The sequence below is a fragment of the Squalius cephalus genome, assembly GCF_949319135.1.
Source record: "Squalius cephalus genome assembly, chromosome: 1".
Lineage (NCBI taxonomy): Eukaryota > Metazoa > Chordata > Actinopteri > Cypriniformes > Leuciscidae > Squalius > Squalius cephalus.
The window spans coordinates 39528390-39552871 of record NC_137122.1 but is presented as its reverse complement, the minus strand read 5'-3'; the positions used below and the strand labels follow the sequence as shown (position 1 = coordinate 39552871).

Sequence of the window (24482 nt, the reverse complement as noted above, 5' to 3'; positions counted from 1 at the left end):
CTGCCAGTCAGTTACCTTGGGTCACAGACCCTCTAAAGCTCCCAAACACTGGCCATGTCATAAGTGTAAACTCTGCGCCCGCTCACGAGCACGCGCACTCACTTTTAGACATTATAATCCCCACGCCACTCTCGCGCCTGGGATGTTTGACAGCAAATCACGCTCCATCCGATGGGACCGAGCTACTGAATGCTGTTCAGTCGGCCAATACTGTTTACCAGCCCCCGTGTTCGAGCACCAGCGGCGCGCACGCCGCTCCATCCTCTCTGATACAGGTTCCCCATCCCGCGCAGCGCGGCGATCTGAACCCAGAGACCATTCGACCCCTAGCTATGCATGCGAAAGCATGGGAAGCGATTCAGGGCGCGTCAGAATGGGTGCTGAATACTATAAAACACGGCTATTCGCTTCAATTCGCTCGTCGCCCTCCGCGCTTTACAGCACAGACGGAGACGAGAGTGAGTTCAGAAGCTGCGCACCTGCTTCAAGCAGAAATAGCGAAGCTGCTGCGCAAGGGGGCTATAGAACAGGTTCATCCTTCTCTGAGCGAGTCGGGCTTTTACAGCCGCTACTTCCTCGTACCCAAGAAGGACGGAGCGTTAAGACCTATTTTAGATCTGAGACATCTGAACAAAGCCCTCATGAGACGGCCGTTCAAAATGATCACAACCAGAAAAATCCTCGCGCAGATTCGCCCAGGAGACTGGTTTATCTCTCTCGATCTAAAAGACGCATACTTTCAGATCCAGATAACTCCCCGTCACAGGCCATTCTTGAGATTCGCCTTCAACGGTCGAGTATATCAGTACACAGTCCTGCCCTTCGGCCTGTCTTTGGCACCCCGTACATTTACGAAATGCATGGACACGGCCCTCGCTCCCCTGAGAAAACAGGGAATGCGAATACTGAATTATCTGGACGATTGGCTTATTCTAGCGCAGTCAGAGACGGAACTTGTGTCTCACAGAACAGCGCTTCTCAGCCATTTGGAGGAGCTGGGTCTCTCGGTCAACTGGACCAAGAGCTCGCTATCGCCCCGTCAGTCAATTTCCTTTCTTGGAATAGAACTGGACTCGGTGGCTATGACGGCCAGACTGTCGGAGCAGCGCGCGCGCCGCATCCGCCTCCTCGCCGCATCCCTCCAAATAGGCAGCCGGGTTCCGCTGAGGACATTCCAGCGTATCTTGGGGCATATGGCCTCAGCTGCAGCAGCGCTCCAGCTGGGCTTACTGCGCATGCGCCCGCTTCAACGCTGGCTGAAAGCGCGCGTGCCCCACCGAGCCTGGGCGGCCGGCGGCTTGCGAGTCAGAGTGAATCAGGGCTGCATTTCAGCCCTGCAGCCCTGGCTGGCAGCCGAATGGTATCTCACGGGAGTGACTATGGGAGTGATTTCACACCGGAAAGTTGTCTCGACAGACGCTTCCAACCTAGGTTGGGGAGCGCTCTTCGAAGGCAGACCGGTCTATGGCCGCTGGTCAGACCAGGAGAATCTCCTACACATAAACTGTCTAGAGATGCTCGCGGTCGAGAAAGCGCTCAAACACTTCCTCCCATTCCTCCACGGTCACCATGTTCTAGTCCGCACGGACAATACATCGGTAGTGGCCTATGTGAATCGCCAGGGCGGTGTCAGATCAAAGACGCTCTGCACCCTGGCGGAACGCCTCCTCGTGTGGGCTCAGCACTCTCTGCGCTCGCTGAGAGCCGCGCATGTGCCTGGCCACCTGAACGAGGGTCCCGACAGACTGTCCAGGGACAACGTTCCCCCTGGGGAGTGGTCTCTACACCCCCAAACAGTCCAGTTACTGTGGCGCCGTTTCGGCAAAGCGAAAGTCGACCTTTTTGCGTCAAAAGACAACGCTCATTGCCCAGAGTTCTTCTCGAAGAACGAGGACGCGCTGGCCCAGACCTGGCCCAGCGGCCCGTTGTACGCTTTTCCCCCGGTCTCTCTGCTGCCTCAGGTCATCGAGAGAATCAGGGAAGCGCGCCACTCAGTGCTCCTCATAGCCCCATGCTGGGAGAACCAAGCTTGGTTCCCGGATCTAATACAGCTGGCAGACTCAGCCCCCTGGCCGATACCGGTGAAGAGAGACCTTCTCTCTCAAGCCCGCGGCTCGATATGGCATCCCCATCCAGAGCGCTGGTCTCTGCATGCGTGGAGCCTCAACGATTACACGCTGATCTGCCAGACGGGGTCATGAACACGATCATACAATCTAGAGCCCCCTCTACGAGGCGGCTCTACATGTCGAAATGGTCAGTGTTTAACAGATGGTGCACTGCTAAGGGGCTCAATCCACAGACATGTGGGGTATCGCGAATTCTGTGTTTCCTTCAAGAGCTACTGGACGCGGGCAGGTCCCCCTCCACGCTCAAAGTCTATGTTGCGGCCATTTCAGCGCTCTCTGTTTCAGAGCGGGGCCGCGCATTAGGAAGGAACGAGTTCGTCATCCGCTTCCTTAGGGGAGCCAGGAGGATGAACCCCCCGCGACCCCCCGCGGTTCCTATGTGGGATCTTTCTCTGGTCTTGGAGGCCCTGAGAGCGCATCCCTTCGAACCCTTGGAAACTGTGGATATGAAATACCTCACGCTCAAAACCGTTTTTCTGATAGCACTGTCTTCAGTCAAACGAGTGGGAGACCTTCACGCGTTATCTATTAACGCCGCGTGCCTCGAGTTCGGACCTAATGACTCCAAAGTCATTCTCAGACCGAGGCATGGGTACGTTCCCAAAATTTTGGGCACTCCCTTCAGAGCACAGGTCATTTCCCTCTCAGCCCTGCCAACGCATGGCAGCGAGGCCGATGGTAATCTCCTCTGCCCGGTCAGGGCGTTGAGGAACTACATTTCACGGTCCGCCGCTTTCAGGCGCTCGGATCAGCTCTTTGTTTCGTTTGGTGGGCGCACCAAGGGTCTCGCCGCCTCGAAACACAGCCTGTCCAGATGGATAGTGGACGCTATTGCTGTGGCTTATGCGTCTAAAGACCTGCAGTGCCCATTGGGCATTCGAGCTCACTCCACCAGAGGCATGGCCTCGTCGTGGGCGTGGTCCAGCGGGATTCCCATTCATGACATTTGTGCAGCGGCAGGCTGGGCCTCCCCCTCTACATTTGTTAGGTTTTACAACCTGGATGTTCCCGCCTTGCAGGCGAAAGTGTTATCAGTCTAAGTCTCGCGTATGCCGGCCCACTATCTGTGCGCGGGCTACGGTGTGTGATTTAGCTCTACTGGTTGAGCTGCACTATGCAGGGAATTGTCAGTTCGGACCGGCCGTGCCGCTCCAAACCCCCTAGTGTGTGCTTATGTACGGCGCTAGCCCTCTTTAGGCCGCCCGGCTCTCCGCTATCACGTTCCCCGGGCTCTCCCTGGGACTCATTCAGTGGATGCTGGGCGCGCACGGCGTTGACAAGGGCGTTCCCGTAGCGTAGCAACTACGCAATACGAGAGAACCTCTCGTAAGAGAACGTTTCGGTTACTCACGTAACCTCTGTTCTCTCTAGAAGAGGGAACGAGTATTGCGTAGCCCGCCGTGCTCGCGCCACGAGCTCATTTCGCTTCATGCGACAGAAACCAGAGAAGCAGCCTCCGAGCCCTGTTTATATACGCTAAGCCACACCCCCCTTTTCGCGGGCTGTGACGCAGTAAGCGCGCCAAGCGCGCTCATTGGTCGTGACGTCACGCCAAGGGCTCAGCGGTAGGCTGCTGCAGTTGCCGCAGGGCAGCCAATGGGCACGCTAGTAGCTCGCCCTAGGTCTGCAGGCTGCCGCACTGCGTTGACAAGATTATAAAAATTAAGGATAATTTTTGGCTTCAGTATCTCGAGAAAGAAAGGCTTTCCCGTAGCGTAGCAACTACGCAATACTCGTTCCCTCTTCTAGAGAGAACAGAGGTTACGTGAGTAACCGAAACGTTTTCATAATTCATAAATAATATATATATATATTTTTTTTTAAATCGGAATGGTCACAAAAAATATTTCTTTCTTTCTTTTGATTTTGGAGAGAAATTTGACTGCCACAGAACTTGTTTTAATAGATTTTATTAAATTCACATCCTCCCGAATATTAACCGCTGTCACAAAAGAAAGAAAAACCAAATGAAAATATGTTTTTTTTTTATCTTCTCATCGTAGTATCCTAATAGTGACAGAAATTACTGTAATTATTTTCTAAAGTTTGAATTTTATTTTTTACTTTATTTTATTGTTTCATCTTTTTAACTATTTAGGTTAATGTTTCTTCAAAAATGAAGCTCACATGAAGCTCACAACCTGAGTACTATTTTACCGTTTATTCCTCGCGCAATAATTTCTCAGACCGCTACATAGATATTTACACTATAAAATATCTATGAGACCGCTAAAGGACGCGTGTTCGTTTCCATAACAACAGATAAACTAAACAGTCTCCGTTCCTATGGAAGGATTACCTGTGACCAAACACATCAAGGATCTTTTCAGCAATATGCCACTTGTCTAATTTTCGACGGATAGGAGTTCCAGCATCTATTTGGTTGTTTATTTTCAGTTTTGTGGATAAATCATGGATAACCACAGACGAAAGGTCCAAACTAGCACAACCATTGGACATATGCATTTGCAGCCTTCTCCGTTTTATTTAAAAACATGCAAGGTAGGGTCACCACCTGTCGATTTATTAAGATATACAAAATTATGGTTAACTTACAGCAGTTGTTGTTACTGTTAAGCTGGCAGCTTGCTAACTTATTTAACAACTAACGTTAGGCTAACGTTACTTCGACCAAAAACGAAACTGAACCAAATAACAAAGAATTTCGTCTGTTTAAACGGCTAAATTAACTATATTTACATTTACAAAACAATAATTGTAGAATAAGAATTACACTTTGTCAGAAACTTTTAGTATGGGATTTTGTTGTTGTTAATTAGAGCTTTGATACCATGTGTACTGAACATAGACTGTAAAAGTAACGTTACTGAACATGAAAGACCTGAAGAAACAAGATGTGTTACTAACAAATATAGATACCTTCAAGCATCTTCTTGTCACTGCCAGAATGCCCCTCTTCCTCCAGTCCTCCAGCGCCAGAACAGAGTGCCGGCCTCTGCTCACTTCTCTCTCACCTCACACACTGAGCACGACCGAAAGCCACTAAATGGACCTCTGTACAATGAAATCCACTCTAAAGCCCCTCCGCACTGGACCACACACTTCCTCGATGAGCTGGCCCAGAGGGTGAGATCTGTGTGTGTGTGTGTGTGAAAGATAGTTTTTCTTTGGAGAATGTCCTTTTTGTTTTTGGAACTGTAAGTTATATACACTTTTGTCATTTATGTTTGATCCTCCGCAGATCAGAGACCATCCAACGGTGCGAGTGGTCTCTAACCCCATCAGTGAAATGCAGGACCAGTACAGAGGTCAATCAGCAGCATGTGCACCCCTTGGTGAACACTATAGCAAGATACAGGTGAGATGATGAAGCTGATCATTATAGGCCCAGGTGAAATTTGCACTTGTCCATCCCTTTCTTTTAAAAAAGCTCAAATCTGGGTCACAGCGAAGCACTTACAATGGAAGTGATTTCTGTCAATCCTTAAACATTAAAATACGCACTGTTTCAAAAGTATAGCATATGATGTAAACCAGGGTTTCTCAAACTCGGCCCTGGAGGGCCGCTGTCCTGCACAGTTTAGCTCCAGCCCTGATCAAACACACCTAGCTGTGAGTTTCTAGTGATCCTGAGGACATTGATTAGCTTGCTCAGGTGTGTTTGATCAGGGTTGGAGCTAAACTCTGCAGGACAACGGCCCTCCAGGACCGAGTTTGAGGAACCCTCATGTAAACAATATGCATCGTAACATGATGTTAGTGTGAAAACATTAACAATCACTTCACTTTTCTGTGTAAAGTTGTATCCAATTTTACAACTTCATCAGCATGAACACAAAGGCTAAAATGACTTAGAGCTTTAGAGCTTAAATAATGCACAAGATTTAACAGGAAAATTTATTATTTTAGTTCTTTTATAAAATTTAGAAGCATTTCTGTTTTAATTCCTCCAAAAATGGCCCCATTCAATTCCATTGTAAACGTGCCACTGTAATCTAAAATTTTGCTTTATTAAAAAACAAAATGAGTGATGAACCGTTTTTCTTTTTGGTAATCAGTATTAAGCTACAAACGCTGTCAAGTGAGCTTAAAGGGATAGTTCACCAAAAAATTATCATTCTGGCAAAAGTTTCTCTCTGTCATGTTTTTCCAAACCTGTATGACTTTCTTTCTTATGTGAAACACAAAATAAGATATTGAAGAACCTTGGTAACCAGTTTTGGTGATCTTTGATTTCCATTGTATGGAGAATTCTGAGACATTTTTTGAAATATCTTCTTTTGTGTCCCACTGAAGAGAGACATACAGGTTTGGAACGACATAAAGGAGAGTCAATAATGACAAAACGTGGATTATTGAGAGAACTTTCCCTTTAACTTATATCAACCCCAGAATATTCCTTTAACTGTGCTCTATAAGTGGGCTTAAGGAGCTTTTCTGGAGAGTGGAGAATAGAAATGTATTTTAAAAATGGTGTGGATGAGGGAATTTCAAACATCAATATAAAAAAATGCTAATTCATGCAAAGTATCTTAATGGATGACTCTCACAGCAATGAGGATTCAGCAGCACTCCGGCTGTTTTATCTCCACCCGAGCTTCTGGGCTGATGGAATGACTCACACTTCTCTTGATCTAACTCAGGCACTGTACCGACAGCTGGAAACGACACAGGCGTTCATGCAAGAGCCAGCCTGTAGCACGACCAAGGCAGACTTCAAGCACTTTCACAGGTAACTCTCCACCCCTAGAGGGCAGTGTGAATGCACTGGTGGATTAAATGCTAATTCCGAGATCTGAGGTCAGCAGTGGTGGCTTCTCAAAAGTGATGATTTAGATCAAAAGGTTTACCGATCTGATTCAATTCCAGGATGTAAGTGGAGGATAATGTACTATTTGAGTAATCAGCTTTCTGGATACCATTAGAGCAAAGCATCCATCCCAAGAACAACACTTCAGGGGTGATGTAAATCCGTGATCTGGCCCATAGTGAATCGTGCAGTTATAACTGGTTCTTGACTTTTGAACGTGTACCACAGAGCTGCAGACAAGATATCTAGTTAGAATTACAGTGCGCATAATACACTTTTAGTTATCTAACTGATCAAATAATGTCTTCAAACATGGTCAGTTTAACAAACCCTTCAGAGTCAGATCTGATCACAACACAGTTTTTTAGGTGACTTAACAAAATAGTTCAATTAAAATTCTGCCTTTATTTACCATCCCCCATTTCATTCCAAACTTGTATGGCTTTTATTCTTCTGTGGAACACACACAAAAATGGTAATATTTTTTAAAAGTTGTCTTGGCATTTGTTTTTGTCTGTACAATGTTGTTTTGGACCCCATTTACCTTCATTGTATGAACGAAGACTGTTGAAACATTCTTCAAAATAGTCATACAGGTTTGAAACAATATGAGGGTGAGTAAATGATGACAGACCTTTCATTTTTAGTGAATGATCCCATTAATAATCATTAGGCTTAAGGTTAATCCAACATTGAATATGGCACATCAGATGAATGCTTTATTTTTCATGTTGGCTTGCTGCAGGCAGATTGAAATGATTTAGTGAAGCATTGCTCATCTCATCTTCTGGCCTGGCCTCCTGAACCTTGTCAGCTCTTGATTGGTGGGCTGCCCTCAAGGTCACGAGCACACATTGACACTAATTCACACACTTCTTCACAGCAGGTTTATGTTTGACAGTGTAACATATGGGGAATGTCTCTTTTTGTGCATTTTTTTTTAAACTGGTACATCTGCTTTGCTGACTTCATAACTAAGAACAAATTGTTTTAAGAACGCTTAAAGCTTCATGTGTTTTAGCTTATTTTTTATTGAGAAAGCAGTGTCATATATGGCATATATACTAAGATGTTTCCTATGCTAAGAATGAAGAGCTTTAGTCTCTTAACTTTAGTAACTTTAGAGGACCCACAATCTCCCAAATGTGTTTCCATTGACAAAGTAATATATGGGCTAAGTGAATGGTCAACATTGAGATAAGGCAAGAAGATAATGGACCTCAAAGCACTAGTGCGTGCATGCAATGTATTAATACTCTTCTGTGAGCCCTGTGCCTCCTCTTTACCCACTAAATCATTTTCTTAGTCATTGATAATCCTCTTTTTCAGGTCAGATTTGTCTCCTCGCTCCGTCCTGGATGCAGCTACCTTTAATGGAAAACTTACCAAGAGCGGGGCTCACAGCCGACTTCCTGCTCACAAAGCTCCATCCACTTTATCATGTCAACCCCGGCTGCCTCGCCCACCTCTGCCTTTGCCCCACAGGGGCAAAAGCAGTCTGTATATGGACAGTTTTATGGTACCTGTGGCTCCCTCAACATCACAAGCTGCTGATATTGCACAAAGCGGGGTGAAATGGGAAGAAGATGGTGGTAGAGGCCTGTTACTGGACATTTTAGGTGTTCCTAAAATGTATAGTACTGAGAATCAGACATATGGAAGAAATAGGATGTCTCTGGTATAAGAAAAAAGTTTGATTTTCAGTTTTGCGGTAATTGATCTGAACTTAAACAAAAAATGGTTTCATCAATATTGCTTAATTTCTGTTCTTTTCTTGCGTCACTCAGAGGGTCTGTAATACATGGAGAATAAAACATGTTAGAAGTGATTGATGGAAACATTATTGATTTATTGATCTGGAGTGTGTACCTTTTGTGGCTATGTATTCTTTATCCTTAAAGTGATCGTGCACTCAAAAATGAACATTCAAGATTACAGGAAGTGTGCTAAAAAAAAATCCTTGAGAAAAAAAGATGCAAGTAAAAAGGGAAGACCATGGGGAGGCAGAACTTTCACTGAGGAGGCAGCTGGCTGCACATCTAGACAACCCAAGAGGGTTGGGAGCCAAAAACATAACAGAGAGGGTGGTAATTTGTCCTCAGATACTATATTTTAATTAGAATATTATACAATCTAGCCTACAATTTTTAATGCAATTAAGCCAAATTTCTGAAGTTTCTAAATGTTGGTGTGTCCCTTCAGGATTTTTTTTCTTTTTTTTCCCAATATCTACCTCCTTTTGCCCAGCTTGCATTATTTGATTTTCTTGGATGTTCAATCAGTTTGAGCAGAATTCTGAGACCTGGCCTGGTGCTTGTCCTAAGTGGTGGTCTTTCACACAGAGACACAAACTGTGTATGGAACTCCCATAAGAAAGAGACTCAAATCTGTATGTAGTGACTAGATCAGGGCTACAGATTTACACTGCCCAGGAAAAACACACTGACCAAGGTAAAAGACACTCATACTTGTGTAATATTTCAAATAAATGCAGTTTAAAAGTGAATTTTAAGCTCCAAGTATTGATCCTATTATGTGATCTAGTTTGTGAGTTCAAGTCTATCTATTGTAGTGGAATATTTTAATAAGGAGTTAAATGTACCACCAAATACAATAGACATACGCACACACAGACACACAAGAAGCACAAAGGAAGGAAGCACCATAAAAAAAATAAGAGTGACACAAGAGGACTTATCTGCAACTATGCAGAATGGAATGGTGCAAGCTGAATAAAAGTCACAAGACTGTGTTTCTCAGTTCCTCTAGAAAAACCCAAAGTGGCCTAAAACAGGAACAGAAAAATTATGTTCAAGTGTGTTTATTTTTGATATTGATGTTTTTGAGAGTGAATTCTCTCTAGATCCTTATTTTTGCCTGCTATTTCATAATCTGAGAAGCTCAAGACGAGAACAGGTTATTTTTTATCAGGTTGCTTGTGTGAACTGCTCAGACGTAAGTTACTCTTTGTACATCCATTTTCCAGGACTGCCCCGGGAATGAATTAGCTGAAGAATCATTATCATTATCTTTTGATTATTTGCTAACAAGTTTTTTGATTATTGTGTAACCAAGTATATTTCTCTTTTGTTTAAATAAACTTTTATTTTATAAAGACAAGTATTTGAAGAAAGTTCAATAGCAATAGTGTAGGCACTTGTATATCTTCACCTGACCAGGACAAAAAAAGATCCAGGAAGCTTTCACCTGAGGGTAAGCATGAAAGATCTTTTGAGTCTATGATTGTTATTGTATGGTGTTAAGGGACATACCTTAGGTATAACAAACTAGCCAGTGTAGTAAGCCTGACCTGACACCAAAAGACTACCTAAATAGGGGTTAATCAGGCAATGAGGTAAATACTAGATCTCACCACACTATCTATCAGGGCCGGACTGGGACACAATTTCAGGCCGGAAAATCCTACACCCATCCAGGCCATCCTATGCACCCAAATAAAATTTAGAAACACGGACAACCCTGTTTTTTCCTAAATTACATTTATTGGTCTAAATCCTTAGGCTGGGGCCGTGTAAAATAATTAAAGGCTTTCTCTTGAACGGTATCCTCACTTCCCTTTTCCTTCTCTTCATTTTCCCTAATATCTCTCTGTCTCTCCCTTCCACCAGTAACGTTATCATCAGCCTCATACACAAAGTAAAGTGGAGTACTCTCTCTCTATATATATATGCATGTATAAAGTGTGCGTATTCACTTCTTCGCTTCTTCACCTGTCACTTGTTCTGGCCTCATGTTACAAACAGAACTGTCTCCACCTTGGTGTAAAACAACCACCTTATTGTAATTTGTTTGCCCAGAATCTACATTTATTTTAGTAAAAAATCTAAATATTATATTTATGACAAAATGCTATTGTTTTTATCTTAAAATTACTAAATATCAAACATTTAGCAACACTATATTTCATAAAATATTTAAAAAATAATAATAATCTTATTTTGCTTCTACATGTCATCTCACTCCCTGGCTGAATGTGTGATCATTGCACCACAGCTAGTGCTAGGTTGACTGTCTCCACCTTCATTTGATAAAAAAAAAAAAAAAAAAAAAAAAGGAAAGGAAAGGAAAAAAGTTTTAAACCTCACAAATGGACAGACATAATTTTCTAAATCGTCCAATAAAATGTTATGGAATTTTTTTTTGTTGATGTCTATCACTCCTGTCTCCCTGCTCCCAGTAGGCTACATAAATGTTTCTGCTATATTACTAATGTAACTTCACACTAAATAATATTAATCTCCTTTAGCATACAGTATTATGTATTATATACAGTATCTATCTATCGTAAACTTAATCGTTAATGTATAACCCTTTTTTAAAAAATAATTCTACATGAATTGGGTATTGGACTGTGTTCGTTTTTTAAGGGCTAAAAAAAATCGTGTAAAATCGTGACACTGGTCGAAATGCTGGAGATAGCGACAGGTTTGATTCTTGGCGTGTATATGGTTAAATAGCACAGGGTGGGGTTTGGGGAGGGGGCACCAGCTGCCACCTTTCCATTTAAAGAGCTGAGGGAACAACACAGAGGGATCCCATGTCACCTTTAGATTAAGGACTAAATTGCATGGAAATACAGATTTACAAAACCAAAAAATCGACAGAGAAAGAAGGGAGGGGAAAAAACGGACGGAAGAGATTGTTTGTTCGCCTTAAATAAATTCACACAGACCTCTCAGTCTGCAACCTGGTTACGGTCTTTTTGACCCTGGACAACGGGAGCAGGTGAAGATACGGAAGAAAGGATGCTAAAACTGAGAAGAAAGGGATAGACTGTTAATGGAGTGAGTGCATGAAGATTAAAGAAATAGAGAGAGGTGTTTTCCCGCTGCTCGTTTCGCTTGGTTGGATAGACTGTTTCGTTTAGTGAATAAAAGTAGCCTAATTGGTTAACACGAGCTTGGGTAAATCATAGAAATGCTTATTTATCAGGGCGAAAATTATATAATAGATCTGTAACACCCATGCATATAACGGCGGGAGTAATTTATTTGAGGTACAAGGGTAGCAGCAGGTCCATAGGCGATATAATAAACATATAGATATTAAGAAAGCTAGTCTTTTATTTCAATTAAGGAACTGCACGACTACGCAGTATAGCACATTTTGAACGGCCAGTTCTTGTAGCAAGACTATATTAGCCTACATTATTCATAACTGTACACATTTTATAGAAAACAAAATCTTATGTTTAAGTATTCTGCACAGTCATTCGGACCCCACGCCAAGAGGATCCCTCCATTCAGTCAGAAAACACTGAATTTCACGTAGCGTTTTTGTGCAGTTTGTGCGTTCATGTGTGTGTGTTCAGTAACACGCACACTGCACGCACGCGAACAGAGCCTGACCCAAAGCGAGTAAGTAGCCTATGTAATATAGGTGTTTGTGCCGTGTCTGTGTCGTGATCTTGTGTACAAGTGACAAAAGTATTTATGTCTGTGTGCCCGGTGTACCCATATGCAAAGACCAGGCCTGCCTACCCTCTGCCAGTCAACGGACTCAACAAGTAGTAGCCTAGTCAGGTTTACTTTGTTTTTCTCACTTAAACCAGCGTGCGAATTATGGAATGCTTTGATTACCATAAAAGTCACTTCACAAATAGAATTCCCGTTAGCCTGAGTAGGTATCCATGGCGAATCAATTCATGATAGCCAATCTATTAGGCCTACTTGTCACATAATCACATATTTACACAATTATACGAGGACCTTTAGTTATTTATTTTTTTATGTTTATTATTTTACTGTTAGCTAAGTTTCTGACAGTAAAAAGTAGGCTCCATGAAAGTCACTCAATGATTCGCACACTGACTTAAACCCCCCTTATTTTTAAAGGTATTTTTGGTATGTTACATTTTGAGTTGTCAGTTCAACAAATATATACGTTTCATGTCCCACAATGATTGAGTGTCTGATTTTTTTTCCCCCACATAGTCATGTCACCCTGATATCTGTATTGGCTTGATGTAGGTGTCTTTTCACTATGTTAGCATACATGTCAAATCTTCTTTATACCTGTATACAAACTATTTTCTTATCCTCTGAAGCAGATCCCTAATTCTGTTTTATTTTAAAGAGAGTAGCCAAGTATATGCCCGAGGTATGTTAGAGAACTCAGTGTTCTCATTCCAGCCACTGCATAAGCAGCTTGTGTGTGTGTGTGTGTGTGTGTGTGTGTGTGTGTGTGTGTGTGTGTGTGTGTGTTTGTGGCATCATGACTCCCTACCCTATTTTGGCTGTGGATGGAACTCTCTTCATCCTCCCATTTCTCCCATATCTTTCTTGCTAATACTCTAATGATGATTCTCAACTGGAGGGTCCCCAAAAAATGGTTCTGATAAAGTTGTAGATAATAACAATGCTAAATACAGTTAATAATAGCTAAATCAGCTGTTAAAATGGAGGATGAAACATTTCCCCTTGTTTTTTGTTGTTGAAACTTTTGACTGTGCTTCTAATTCTACTTTATTTTATGATATTAACATATGTTCATTGTTTGATAATAGGGACATTATCTTGAACCAGTTGAGAACGACCAGTTTAAGCAACACCTTCATTCTAACTTGTTTTCATCTTCCTCTACACTTTCTCACCGTATCACACACCAGTTAAACTTTTTCTGTTTATTTCTCTCAGTCTCTGGTCCCTCCCCTTCTGCCTCCCTCCTTCACCCACTCACATCCTATTGGCAGCACCTTATTTCAAATCATTTTCTCTTCCTCCTGCTGATGCCTTTCCATGATTTCGCATCCTCACTAATATACCCCTTCCTGACAGTGTGACCCTTACCGATCACCTGAGATGACCTTCTCTGCCCTCCGTATTTTTTTTTGGTCACCCTACTCCATTCTTTCCCACCTCTAAGAATAGTTTCCATCAAGTTCATGTGTGATTTGGCTTAACACAATTATATCCCATCTCTCTCCGGCTTCATTCCCTGAGTACTTAATAGGGGACTATAAAGGGATGGTAATTAACCAGAGAGGGCACTTTTATTAATTAGGTTTTAACGAGAGCTGGGGCTGGGGCGGTGGGGGGGGGGGGGTCTTATAACTATCTTAAGAACACTGTTAGTGTTAGATATGGGAATATAGTCATGTAGCCTACGTCTCAATGCTGTCACTGTTAGATGAGTCTTCTAAGCTCCTTTCTGTATCTCTTTCTCTCGGCTGAAAAAGAGTGGGCCTTTTGAAAAGGGCTTCTGTTCTCAGCAGTCAGAGCGGAGTGATTAGTTTCAAAGCAGAGGTCGAAGTCTGACTGATGACCTTCTGAGGATATATCGTATTATTCATGTGTGCCAATGCTGTGTAGTTTGTCTTTGCACAGCACAAATTCATTTTAAGCTAATTAATTGTGCTGTGACATGGCTTTTTTTTTGCGAATGTCACTATGTTTGTGTACGCAAGCGTCCTTGCTCTGTTAATTTATTTTCTTTTAGTGCTATTCCACAGGAGACGTCGATATGAGCAACTCGGCTAAGAGTAGCTTAGTGCACACAAATGAGAGAGAGAGAGAGAGAGAGAGAGAGAGAGAGAGAGAGAGAGAGAGAGAGAGAGAGAGAGAGAGAGGAAGGGATTGCAAAAAGCCTCAAGAATCACTGGGCTCAAGCAGCAGGTTGAGGCTAAGATAATACCTGCTTGGTTTGTATAAATCAGCAAATATATTACATTTGTTAAGTGATTCCTGTTACTTAAAAGAGTGTATGGGCTAAAAAGGGACACAACCCTGTATGCAATGCATCGACATATGCTTTGCATAAGGCATCCATACCTCAGTCGGGGAGAAAGCTTGAAGAGGAGGGGGTACTGCAGTATTTTGTGCTGTGCAGTTCCCCGATGAAGCCTCTAGGTGGCCTTTGAGCACCGCTGAGCTTCAACTGCAGTGGGATAGCAAGTAGAAATATCCAAAGAACCAACACTGCACCAGACAGAGAGAAAGGGAGTAAGAGTGAAGGTATAATGCAGACGCAGTACAGCATACTGTAAGATAGAATAACAGTAGGGTAGATTTGGGTCAGATCTACTTCCTTCTCATTATAGTGCATGTATGTATCACTTCTCTTTGACAATTGTTTCTCTAAATTGAATAATTTATGAATGGAGCCTCATTTACCTTTACTGCAGTCAATTCCTTCACATTCCCCTCAGTGGCCGTAACCTGTTCTCTCCGTTTTTCCTCTCTCCTTGCTCTCTGTCGATAGAGTGCTGTTGTCTTTTATAGGCGTATCTGTCCTTACATCCAACCCCCATCCCAATGGACATGCACACTTTAATGTACTTCCCCCTTAACCAGGTACACACTTGACAATGGTTTCCCTTTTATGGGAGCCTTTTTTTTGCTTTGTTAGTACAACTGTTTTCCCACCTAGTTTCCTCTCAGTTTCAGGGTTTCCTGTTCATCTTTTTATATATATATATACCCATTTGTGGTCCTTATAATTATTTATTTTACCACCATAAGCTTGTTATATCTAAACACCTTACAAATACTCCATTGGTTTAGCCAATGTTGAATGTTGGGCTGCTCAGGCAAACATAGTGTTTTGATAGTGCAGCAGAGCCAAAGTGTTTAGACTTTTGAGGATTTAGTTATATATAATGAAATGCTATACATTGAAACATGTATAACGCCTGCAGAGTTTTTTTTTGTTTTTTTTATTATTACTTTATTTTTATGTTATTATTATTATTTATTATTGGTGTGATTTGTTTTAGTATGTTTTTTGTTTAAGACACTTCCTTGGATGTCTGGTATAAATTTTTTTTTGCTCAACTTTGAACTATATCTAGTCCTTAGCTTTAAATGATTAACTGAAACTCATGCGCTGTCCGTGGTGCTGAATGTAGAAACCAACCTAACCATCTTCATTTAGAGAAGCAGCGAATCAATTTACCTTGTTTCATGTGATTCAGCCTCTCTCTTTCCTACGGTTCTCACTCTCCTGTGGTCTTTGTTGTTTTAACAGTTAATCACAGTGAGACATAAGGGCAAGCAAGGGAAAGAGTGAGCTGAGCAGAGTGGATAAGTGTGGATAAGTAATGAGGGAAGACAGTTTGACAGATATGTATGGAGCAGCCGTGCAGCACAGCCAAACAAGAGGCACACAGATATAGGAGTTATTGTGAAAGCCGGAAAAGACAGCACAGCAAAACAAGGGAGGAGGACATTTGTCTGTGAAATCTGACCCTTGTACACTGTCTTGCTAGGCAATCTAAAAAATTGCTTTGTGTAGTAACTTGTTTTATTCCATTTAAAAATCTGGTTTAACTAGCTGAATTTGACTACACAACAAAAGTCATTTTTAAAGTTTAAATCAGGTACAAATAGATCCAATGGCACGTTACCACTTTTTTTACAGTGTTTGATAATCCCAAGAGAAAAAGATAATAGCTTCCCTGCTCCATATTTCCAAAATGGGACATTTTGATTGAAAAAAGAGCGGCAGTACTCATTTGTTTCACTATACGGCTAAGAAGTAAAAACATTACATTTTTCAAGCATCTTCTCAGTGTAATGCCATGAAAATATGAATGCATGTTTGTGCATATGAATCGAACCCTTTTTTAATAGAATATTGTCATTTTGAAGATTGCATCCTCAAACAATTACGACTGCAACAAATGTTAATACTGTACACTGACTGTACTGAATGGTCTGCATAACATTAGTACTGCCCAAAGAGAGAAAGCGAGGGATAGTGTAAGAGTTAATACTCTGCAGTCTTTTCTCCCTATTTTGTGTAGCTCAGCAAATAATCGTTCTGCCTTTAGCTTTTCTCCCTCTTCCTCCCACCCTTCTTCTCGCTCTCATTCTCTTCCTCTCCCTCTTTCTATTGGATACACTGAGAGCATGGTGTGAGGAGGGGGGTGGCTGTGAAACATTCAGTCATTTTCATCTCCCTTCGCTGTAATTGAGCAGAGTGTTTTAGTGAATTGAGGGACATGAGAGCTGAGTGATGGTAAAAGATGGAAATTGAGAGATGGGTGGGCATTTCAAAAGAGGAGGGGTCTCGTTCCTGTTTATTATGTGAAACTCACTCCTTCATTAGAATGCTTATCCCATATACCTGCATCAACATTCATCTAATTTTGTGTGTTTGCCAGGGTCGTCACTACAATTACACAATGTTTATGGACGGGTCCTTTCTTTTTCAGGCCCATTGAGTGGACTATACCATAAAAGACCGTAGTGGGCCCCCTCATGATGTTCCCAACAGCCTTAGGCTATATTTGCACTTTCTCCAGAATTTTAATAGGAATTTGACCATTGCAATTGCATTGTACCACCTATACAGAGCCACATTAGCGGCTGGTGCAAGAACTAATGATGTGATGAGTTAAAAGCAGGTCACTTTTACCAACTTGATGATGTATAAAAGTATGAGCATCACTAATTTTCTTTTCTCTTCTTCTCTCCCACCGCAGGCTCCTCCTCCCCCCCTCCCCTCTCGGTTCTCTCTCCTCCTCTCCCTCCCCCTGCTCCTCTATGCTCAGTTCGGTGTGTGTCTCCTCTTTCAAAGGGCGCAAGGGTGGGAACAAGTCGTCCAACAAAGCATGTTACAGCGCAGACATGACTTGTCCTTCAGACAGCGAGAAAATAGTGATAAACTGCGGGGGGGTTCGGCACGAGACGTACCGCAGCACACTGAAGACGCTGCCTGGGACCCGCTTGTCCTGGCTCACGGAGCCAGATGCGTTCAGTAACTTTGACTATGACCCCAAATCCGACGAGTTTTTCTTTGACCGTCACCCTGCCACCTTTGCTTTCATCCTCAACTATTACCGCACTGGGAAGTTGCATTGTCCCAACGATGTCTGCGGTCCTCTCTTCGAGGAGGAGCTCGCGTTCTGGGGTATCGATGAGACGGACGTGGAGGCTTGCTGCTGGATGAACTACCGTCAGCATCGGGACGCAGAGGAAGCGCTGGACAGCTTCGAGACGCCCGAGCCGGACCTGCCAGAGGACGACCCGGCGCTAACGGGCGGTGCGGACGGGGACTTGAAGAGGTTGTGTCTACAGGAGGATGGTCGCAACACCAGCAGGTGGAGTATCTGGCGACCCCGCATGTGGGCGCTGTTTGAGGACCCCTACTCCTCGAAATACGCCAGGGTGAGTGCGTGTATCGGCATCTTTCGAAATCTACTTTATTATTAAACCTGTCTGTATTAGATTTTGAGCGCGCTTCACGTGAACTTCTTGTAGTATGACCCTGTGTGAGTGTAGGCTACATGGAATCACAAGCTAGTTTGCAACAATCGGAATAGTCCCCGCTGTCGTACTTGGCTTGAGCTGATAAGTTGTAAACCTCTGGGAAGTTTGCTAGCTAAGTTTGGAGAGAAAAATACTTTGGCTCGTTATGTGGAGTCTTTCTCTGTCTCTCTCTCTCTGAAAATGCAGTATTTTGTCTCGCTGTCACGCTCCACGCACATTATTTGGCGGTGAACATAACTCGAGCTCTCAGCATGCGCAGTGGGCTCCTCGGCACCTTTCTAAAACTTACCTTTTTGGCTCGGCTGTTCGTGTAAATTATGAAATGTTGAAAACAAATATTTTAATGTTTTGAAGAACGTTGTTATTCAGTTTGATTTCATACTCCGCATTCAAGAATAGCCTACTTTACTTTATTCTGGTTGATCAAATATTTCTGAATAATTATGCAACGCTGTAAAACTGACTGGTTTCCTTCATGGATGTGGTCGTATTCAGTTCTCTCTGCAGTCTCTACAAGCTAATAAAACATTTTCCTCCAAAAACAATATTTAATGTCCATTTATTTATAAGTATGCGTGTAGCAAGCCAAATAACCAACTTCCAGACGGTCATTATCGTAAAAACCTTAATTATTATACAGGCATTCAGATCACAACCGCCAGTCATTGCGCATGCGCAAAGAGTATGCACATTTCGCTGTTGTCCATACTGCAGAACGGCACCTGGCAGACCCCTACGACATTGAACGCCAGGACGTTTACCCTGGGGTGTACACCATTGAGTTTTGGCTATGAACATTGCATTACCTTGCAGATCTTGCAAGTTAGAAAAACGTTTCAGCAAAGCAGGAACAAGTGAGAAAACAACTGCTCATGCCTGAATGAGTACGTTTAATTCAGCTCCCTTGGTCGCGAGTCAATATATCATGTGCATGAAATCGGGCACTGGTGAGGACCCTGACTCACTACACATTGGGACACCGATGGCTCTATTTCATGCCAACAGGGCTGTGGGGTATCTGGGGCCCTGGTGCAGGTTGTTGCTGTGGGTCCCCCTCGGTTGAAATCACAGGGCCTTCCTAAGGCCGGGGGTCCTGGCAATGTCCTCGTTGTACACCGTCCTTACTGGCATTTATGAACAACAGCATCATGGATATTTTTTTTGTTATTTAAAAGTACATTATGATAAATACTTTGATTGCTGCAACAATTCAGCTGTAAATTATTTATAAATGTTAGCTAGATTATGTTCATTACCTGTCTAGCTGATACATAATTAAATAATTGTTTGTTTTTTTAAAACATCTTTCACGTGTTGTCATATGCGGTGAGTAGTTGGCTCACATGATTATGTTTTTTGCTGTAGAACTTCCATTAAGGTGCATTATGCACAGTCCTTAAAATAACCGACTCCCTGATCAGTGCCCTGATTGAGCTGATTGAAACTATGATAGTGAACATGTTGTCATGCTTGCAAAATATTTAGTAATGTTGTACCCTTTATTAAAGGTGCTCTAAGTGATGTCACGCGTTTTTTAGGATGACTTTTTTTTGTCAAATACAGCAAACATCTCTTCACTATCCACTAGCCGCCTGTCCCCTGAACACACTGTAAAAAAAACACCGTCTCTGTAGACACCACAGGCTCCACAAACGGCAACAAAAACAAACTGGGCCAACCTGCACCACGAAACATAACAAACAGTGTTCTAGCCAATAACTGTTTGGCTAAGCATTTTTTAATTTTGTTTGACAATACTTCGAACGTCAACAAGAAGTGACGTCACCCAACATCGCTTAGAGCACCTTTAAATGATGTGACCCATACCAATGGTAAGGTAGCCTATATGTTTAACCACAAGATATTTGAGAAAATTCTAGCTTATCAAAGCAAGTTACTGGTATCAGGTTGTGCTTATGTATGTATCCACATTGGGAGTACAGGATATTCGCGGTATACCAGAAACTAGAGATTCCCGTGGGTCTTACTTTTAACTGAATCAGTTTCCTGCTTACTCGGCAGAAGCTCCCTATATCACTGCCACCACAATCACCTGATAATCACTACACCTGAAGCTTAAGTTAGATTTTTTTCTGGGTGTCACGCTTGTGATCCCAATTTTGGGATACTGAGCATAATAAGGTCATATGAATTGGAAAACTTTACACAGCCCAATTAGATGCACCAAACTATTTGCTTGCCATTTTGAGCGATTAATCATATCATCTTTTTTTCCAGTCAGACAATAATCTCTGTCATTATAAAAAAATCTGTTACGACTTTAGGAAAACAAAGTCACTTACTGACCCTTGTTTGAGAGATGTCTCAGCTGGAGCACATGAAAGGTAATTCACCCTTTGGCTCTCAGAACGTCATTCACGAGCTAGTGAACAGCAACCATTTATCTCCTTTATCATTGCAGGCTGGTTATTTAAGATATTTATCTCCCTCGTCACATCTAGGTCAATAGATCATAGTCATGAGCAGTCGATACATACTTGCTTTCTTAAATCCCCAGGGTTCCATTTAACTGTTCAGGTTTACTTTGTATTTTTGTCTGCATTTAATTGCAGAATTGCTCCTAATGCGTTTGAAGGGTCTGCGATTGTAAGTTACCCAGCTCTTCTCACTGTTCTCAAGGGGAGGGAGAGATGCCGTCATCGTTTTACTGCGTCGTCATTGAACGGAGGTCTTTTATCAACCGTGACACGCATAGTGTTTTATTAGCGGGCTGCTGTATGGGTGCAGGGCCTCGTGCCGGATTGCTAATCATCACTTACAACCTCCATGTCCCTTTCTCTGGCTGTGCTATAGCGTAACACTGCGGCGTCTCATACTAGCTGACTGCGCTCTGATTTCTGCTGCAGAGCAACAGAGGCAGAGCCTGTGCACTTGTGTATGTGCGTGCAGCGTGCAGGCAATGCTGTTAGTCACTTTTTTCAATCTGAAAATATGCAAATGCATGCAAGATGTGTATTATCTCGATTTTTGGCTCCATTTTTAACTGATTCAGTTTTCATTTTAGGCACTTATGAAGATAGAAGATGTCTTCAAAGTAAATGCTGACTTTTAAAAGACTGTAGTGTCGGGCACCATAAAATAAATAGCATGCGTATCTGAGTTGATCTATGGTGTCAGGACTAGGAGCTCTCTCTCTCTCTCTCTCTCTCTGGTTAAATCCCTGGTTTAAATCAGATGATCCAGTGAGCCCATACATAAGTGAAGAGTTGCAGTAAACCCTGGCTCCGTATTGGCCAGATTAAAGGTTTCAGATAACAGTTTCGATACACAAAAGTATGGTAAAAAAATATGATGCAATTTATCATAACATGTTGTACACCATTGATTATAAAATCAAAAGAGGATTCTTTTGATACCAAGAAAGATGAGGATTTGAAGATATTAAAGCAGTGATGCATCATCTTTGGAGATCAACATTTGAAGTTACCCTAACATAATTAAAGAATCATAACTAGGCTAATAAAACATAGGGACATGCATGAAACACAGGAGAAATACTATAAACATTTGGGAAAGATTGTGGGTAAGAATGGAGTCAATGTCCTTGTGTATTGGAAGTTTATCTCTGTAGTCTTTTGCTCAGATCGTTCAGGGGAGCAGAGGTGATAACGGCCTTGAGAACTGGTTTGAGGGAGAGGGGGAAGGTTTTATGATGTTTTGAGCATTTTGATTTACATATTTCCCCCCTTTCGAACGACGAGGTTCAGGTGGAGGCATCGTCGGATGATGGTCAGTTGGATCGTGATGGGCAAGGGAATCATGATGCTCGAGTCTCTGGTGGTTCCTAATTGTCAGTCAGAGTTGTAGTGTTTTCACCAGTCTCACAGGTGAAGTAGTTAGATATTGTGGACACTGCAAGGTGTTTATCCTCGGTCAGCTTCATCCTGTGCACCTGTTCTTGGCCCAGGCAGGACACAATTGATGGAGATGGTTTTCGATGGATGCCATGAACACTGTGTTGTCTGAGCCTCTTTGGTCTCTTAGTCTCTTACTCTCTTAGTCCCTTTCTGAAATCCTGATGTGAAGATGATGCTAAACTAGAAGTTTTCTAAGGACCCCCAAGCTTGTGCCAGGCTGCGGCCTTGTCTTTCCATTCACCAAAGATCCTCTGATTCCCACTGGTTCTCTCTCATCAAGACAACATCAGCAAAGATCAACTGGAGCCTCAACAAATTGCATCAGGACAGTTTAATTCAAATGGGCGAGACATGCAAGTATCAAACTTAGTCTCATTATTTGATACATTAAGTATCCTCACCCCTTTTAAAGAAGGGTGTGTTAGAACTAAACTGATGGTTTGCTCAAGGCTGTTGATCTGCTGAATTTCAAACAATGCTGTAACTTCTTGCTTTCCTGTATTCTGCTTCAGCTCTCTTTCCCTTGGTAAACTGTATGCATGTATGTGTATGTTAGAGTAGTTTAAGTGTTTAGTCTAGTTTAGTCTAGTCTAGTCACATGAAAAGTTGTCCGTGTTTCAAGCTCATATATACTGGAGTCCCTAATCATGCAGATTTTGACTACTAGCTCTTAGTAGCACTGCAAAGTAAGAAAAAACATTTCCCATACCCCGGAAATGTACATTTCTTAGAATTAATAAACAATTAACACTGAGTGTTCACGGCACAAACAGGTTAATTGATTGTAATATTAATTTTACAACATTAAGTTAATTCTATTAACTGATACAATTATAAGTTATGATTGATTATTAATATTTCTTTAGAGCTAATTTGCTACAATGATGATGCTTTTGAGACAAAAAAAGTATTATAAAGCTGTCTAAAATATTACCTGGAAAATATTTACTTTAAATTAACTTGACACTGTATTTTTTCCTTCCCGCATTTAGAGTTTTATTTTATTTTATTTTATTGTGAAAAGAAAATATAATAAATATGTGAAATATATCTGGAAACTATTTTCTTTCTATTAAGCAGACACTGTATGTTTTTCTACCTACCATTAGAGATTTTTTATATTGTATTTTACAATATTAAAAGATATACAAAAAATATGTGTAAAATAGTATCTGGAAAATTGTTGACTGTATTTTTTCTACCAATATCATAGTTCTTTTATTTTATCTTACCATTTATATTATGAAACTAATATGATAAAGAAATTTAGTTTCTACGTCCCACTTCCCACCATTAGAGTTATTTTATTTTATTTTCATTTTTATTTTTCTAGCACACTTTTGTGGCCCCCACTGGGGACCCAAACTCCAGCTTCACAACCACTCACTGATCTAATTGACAATTGTCACTATTGCGTAATTTGTAATTCATATGTGAAGAACTAGAGCAAAAGGTGCTTCATTTGGAGAGAAGACACAAATGATACTTTACACACGGTTGTAGGGCAGATTAATAAAGGAAGATCACACAATAAAACATCCTCAATGACCGTTACCTGAGGAGCAAATGCATAGTTTGCAGAATGATCGGAATGACTTTACTGTTGTTCAGCATCTCAAGCTTGTAGGTGAGCACATGTTGTATGGATAACAACCTGCGGGTGCATAGTCATTCACGTGCAAAATCCTATTCGATAAGGATGAACAACTATTAAATGAACTACAGAGCTCTAGCAGCGTTTCTTAGCAACAGCCCGTAGTCAAAATAATCCCGCTTTGCAGTGCTCTGTGTATTTTGTACCCACGTGTAAATATATATATATATGAATAAAGCCTTTAATTAACGTCACAGTTCACCTTGCTTAAGGTGATAGATGATCCAGTATGTATTTAGAAATGTATGTTTGTTTTTTCGCTTTGCATTTGTCATGACACTCATTACTAAATAACTGCTTTTACATGCGTTATGTCAGTAGATCAACCCCCGGAGTTTCCCAAACCTTAGTGAGCTCCCTAACTAGACAGCATTTGTGGGCTTCATATCGGCATGCGCATGTCATATCGGATTGTACTGCCACCAGGACAAGTATGACGTCACTTCTGGAGCTGTCCAGTGCTGAAAGGCAGAATGATATTACAGAGATTAATGCTGCTTTAACTAAAAGAAAAAGTGCCAGTTTTACATTGCCAGTACTTTTATTCTAATATAATTCTATTCTAATCAAAGGCTTAACAAAATATTTAGTTTACCTTACCAATATGTAGTTTCCCAAACATTTAATCACCCTTTTCTAAAAGACAATTCATTTGAATAAATAAAAATAATCGCTAAATAAATAAATTAAGCATTGCCTGAATTAGGCATTGCCAGTACTTCTATTCTAATCTAATTCTATTCTAATCATAAGTGGCTTACAAAAAATTGTTCACCTTACCATTATTTAGTACTATGAATAATATCCTATTTTTAGGTG

The 24482-nt window shown here is 41.8% G+C and overlaps 2 protein-coding genes across 16 annotated transcripts in view; both read left to right on the top strand.

The window, feature by feature from the left end:
- Positions 1-4467: 4467 nt before the first annotated feature.
- On the top strand, positions 4468-8616 carry saxo3 (stabilizer of axonemal microtubules 3). Of its 2 annotated transcripts, none has more exons than XM_079859252.1 (5): positions 4468-4631; positions 5037-5216; positions 5332-5448; positions 6734-6822; positions 8230-8612. In XM_079859252.1, exons 1-5 carry the CDS (start codon positions 4542-4544, stop codon positions 8582-8584), a joined length of 831 nt encoding a protein of 276 aa, XP_079715378.1. In that variant the 5' UTR covers positions 4468-4541; the 3' UTR covers positions 8585-8612. The 2 variants fall into 2 exon arrangements, with proteins under 2 accessions (XP_079715378.1, XP_079715379.1); XM_079859253.1 differs by having other exon boundaries at positions 4553-4631; positions 5056-5216; positions 8230-8616.
- A 994-nt stretch (positions 8617-9610) lies between these two features.
- kcnc3a (potassium voltage-gated channel, Shaw-related subfamily, member 3a) overlaps positions 9611-24482 on the top strand; it is a 67900-nt gene continuing 53028 nt past the window's right edge. For 9 of the 14 annotated variants that reach the window (XR_013819659.1, XR_013819660.1, XM_079856985.1 and 6 more), the window contains exons 1-2: positions 12133-12278; positions 17345-18029. Coding sequence is in view for 12 of the 14 variants with exons in the window: in XM_079856985.1 (XP_079713111.1) it covers positions 12217-12278; positions 17345-18029 (747 nt within the window). In the remaining 2 variants the exon portion in view is untranslated. The other 5 variants (XM_079856984.1, XM_079856992.1, XM_079856986.1 and 2 more) reach the window with 3 other exon arrangements.

Coding starts and splice junctions, on each gene's coding strand:
- saxo3 (XM_079859252.1), top strand. CDS start 4,542: ATGGATAACCACAGACGAAAGGTCCAAACTAGCACAACCATTGGACAT. Junction 5,217..5,331: donor TCGATGAGCTGGCCCAGAGG/GTGAGATCTGTG, acceptor GATCCTCCGCAG/ATCAGAGACCATCCAACGGT. Junction 6,823..8,229: donor GACTTCAAGCACTTTCACAG/GTAACTCTCCAC, acceptor CCTCTTTTTCAG/GTCAGATTTGTCTCCTCGCT.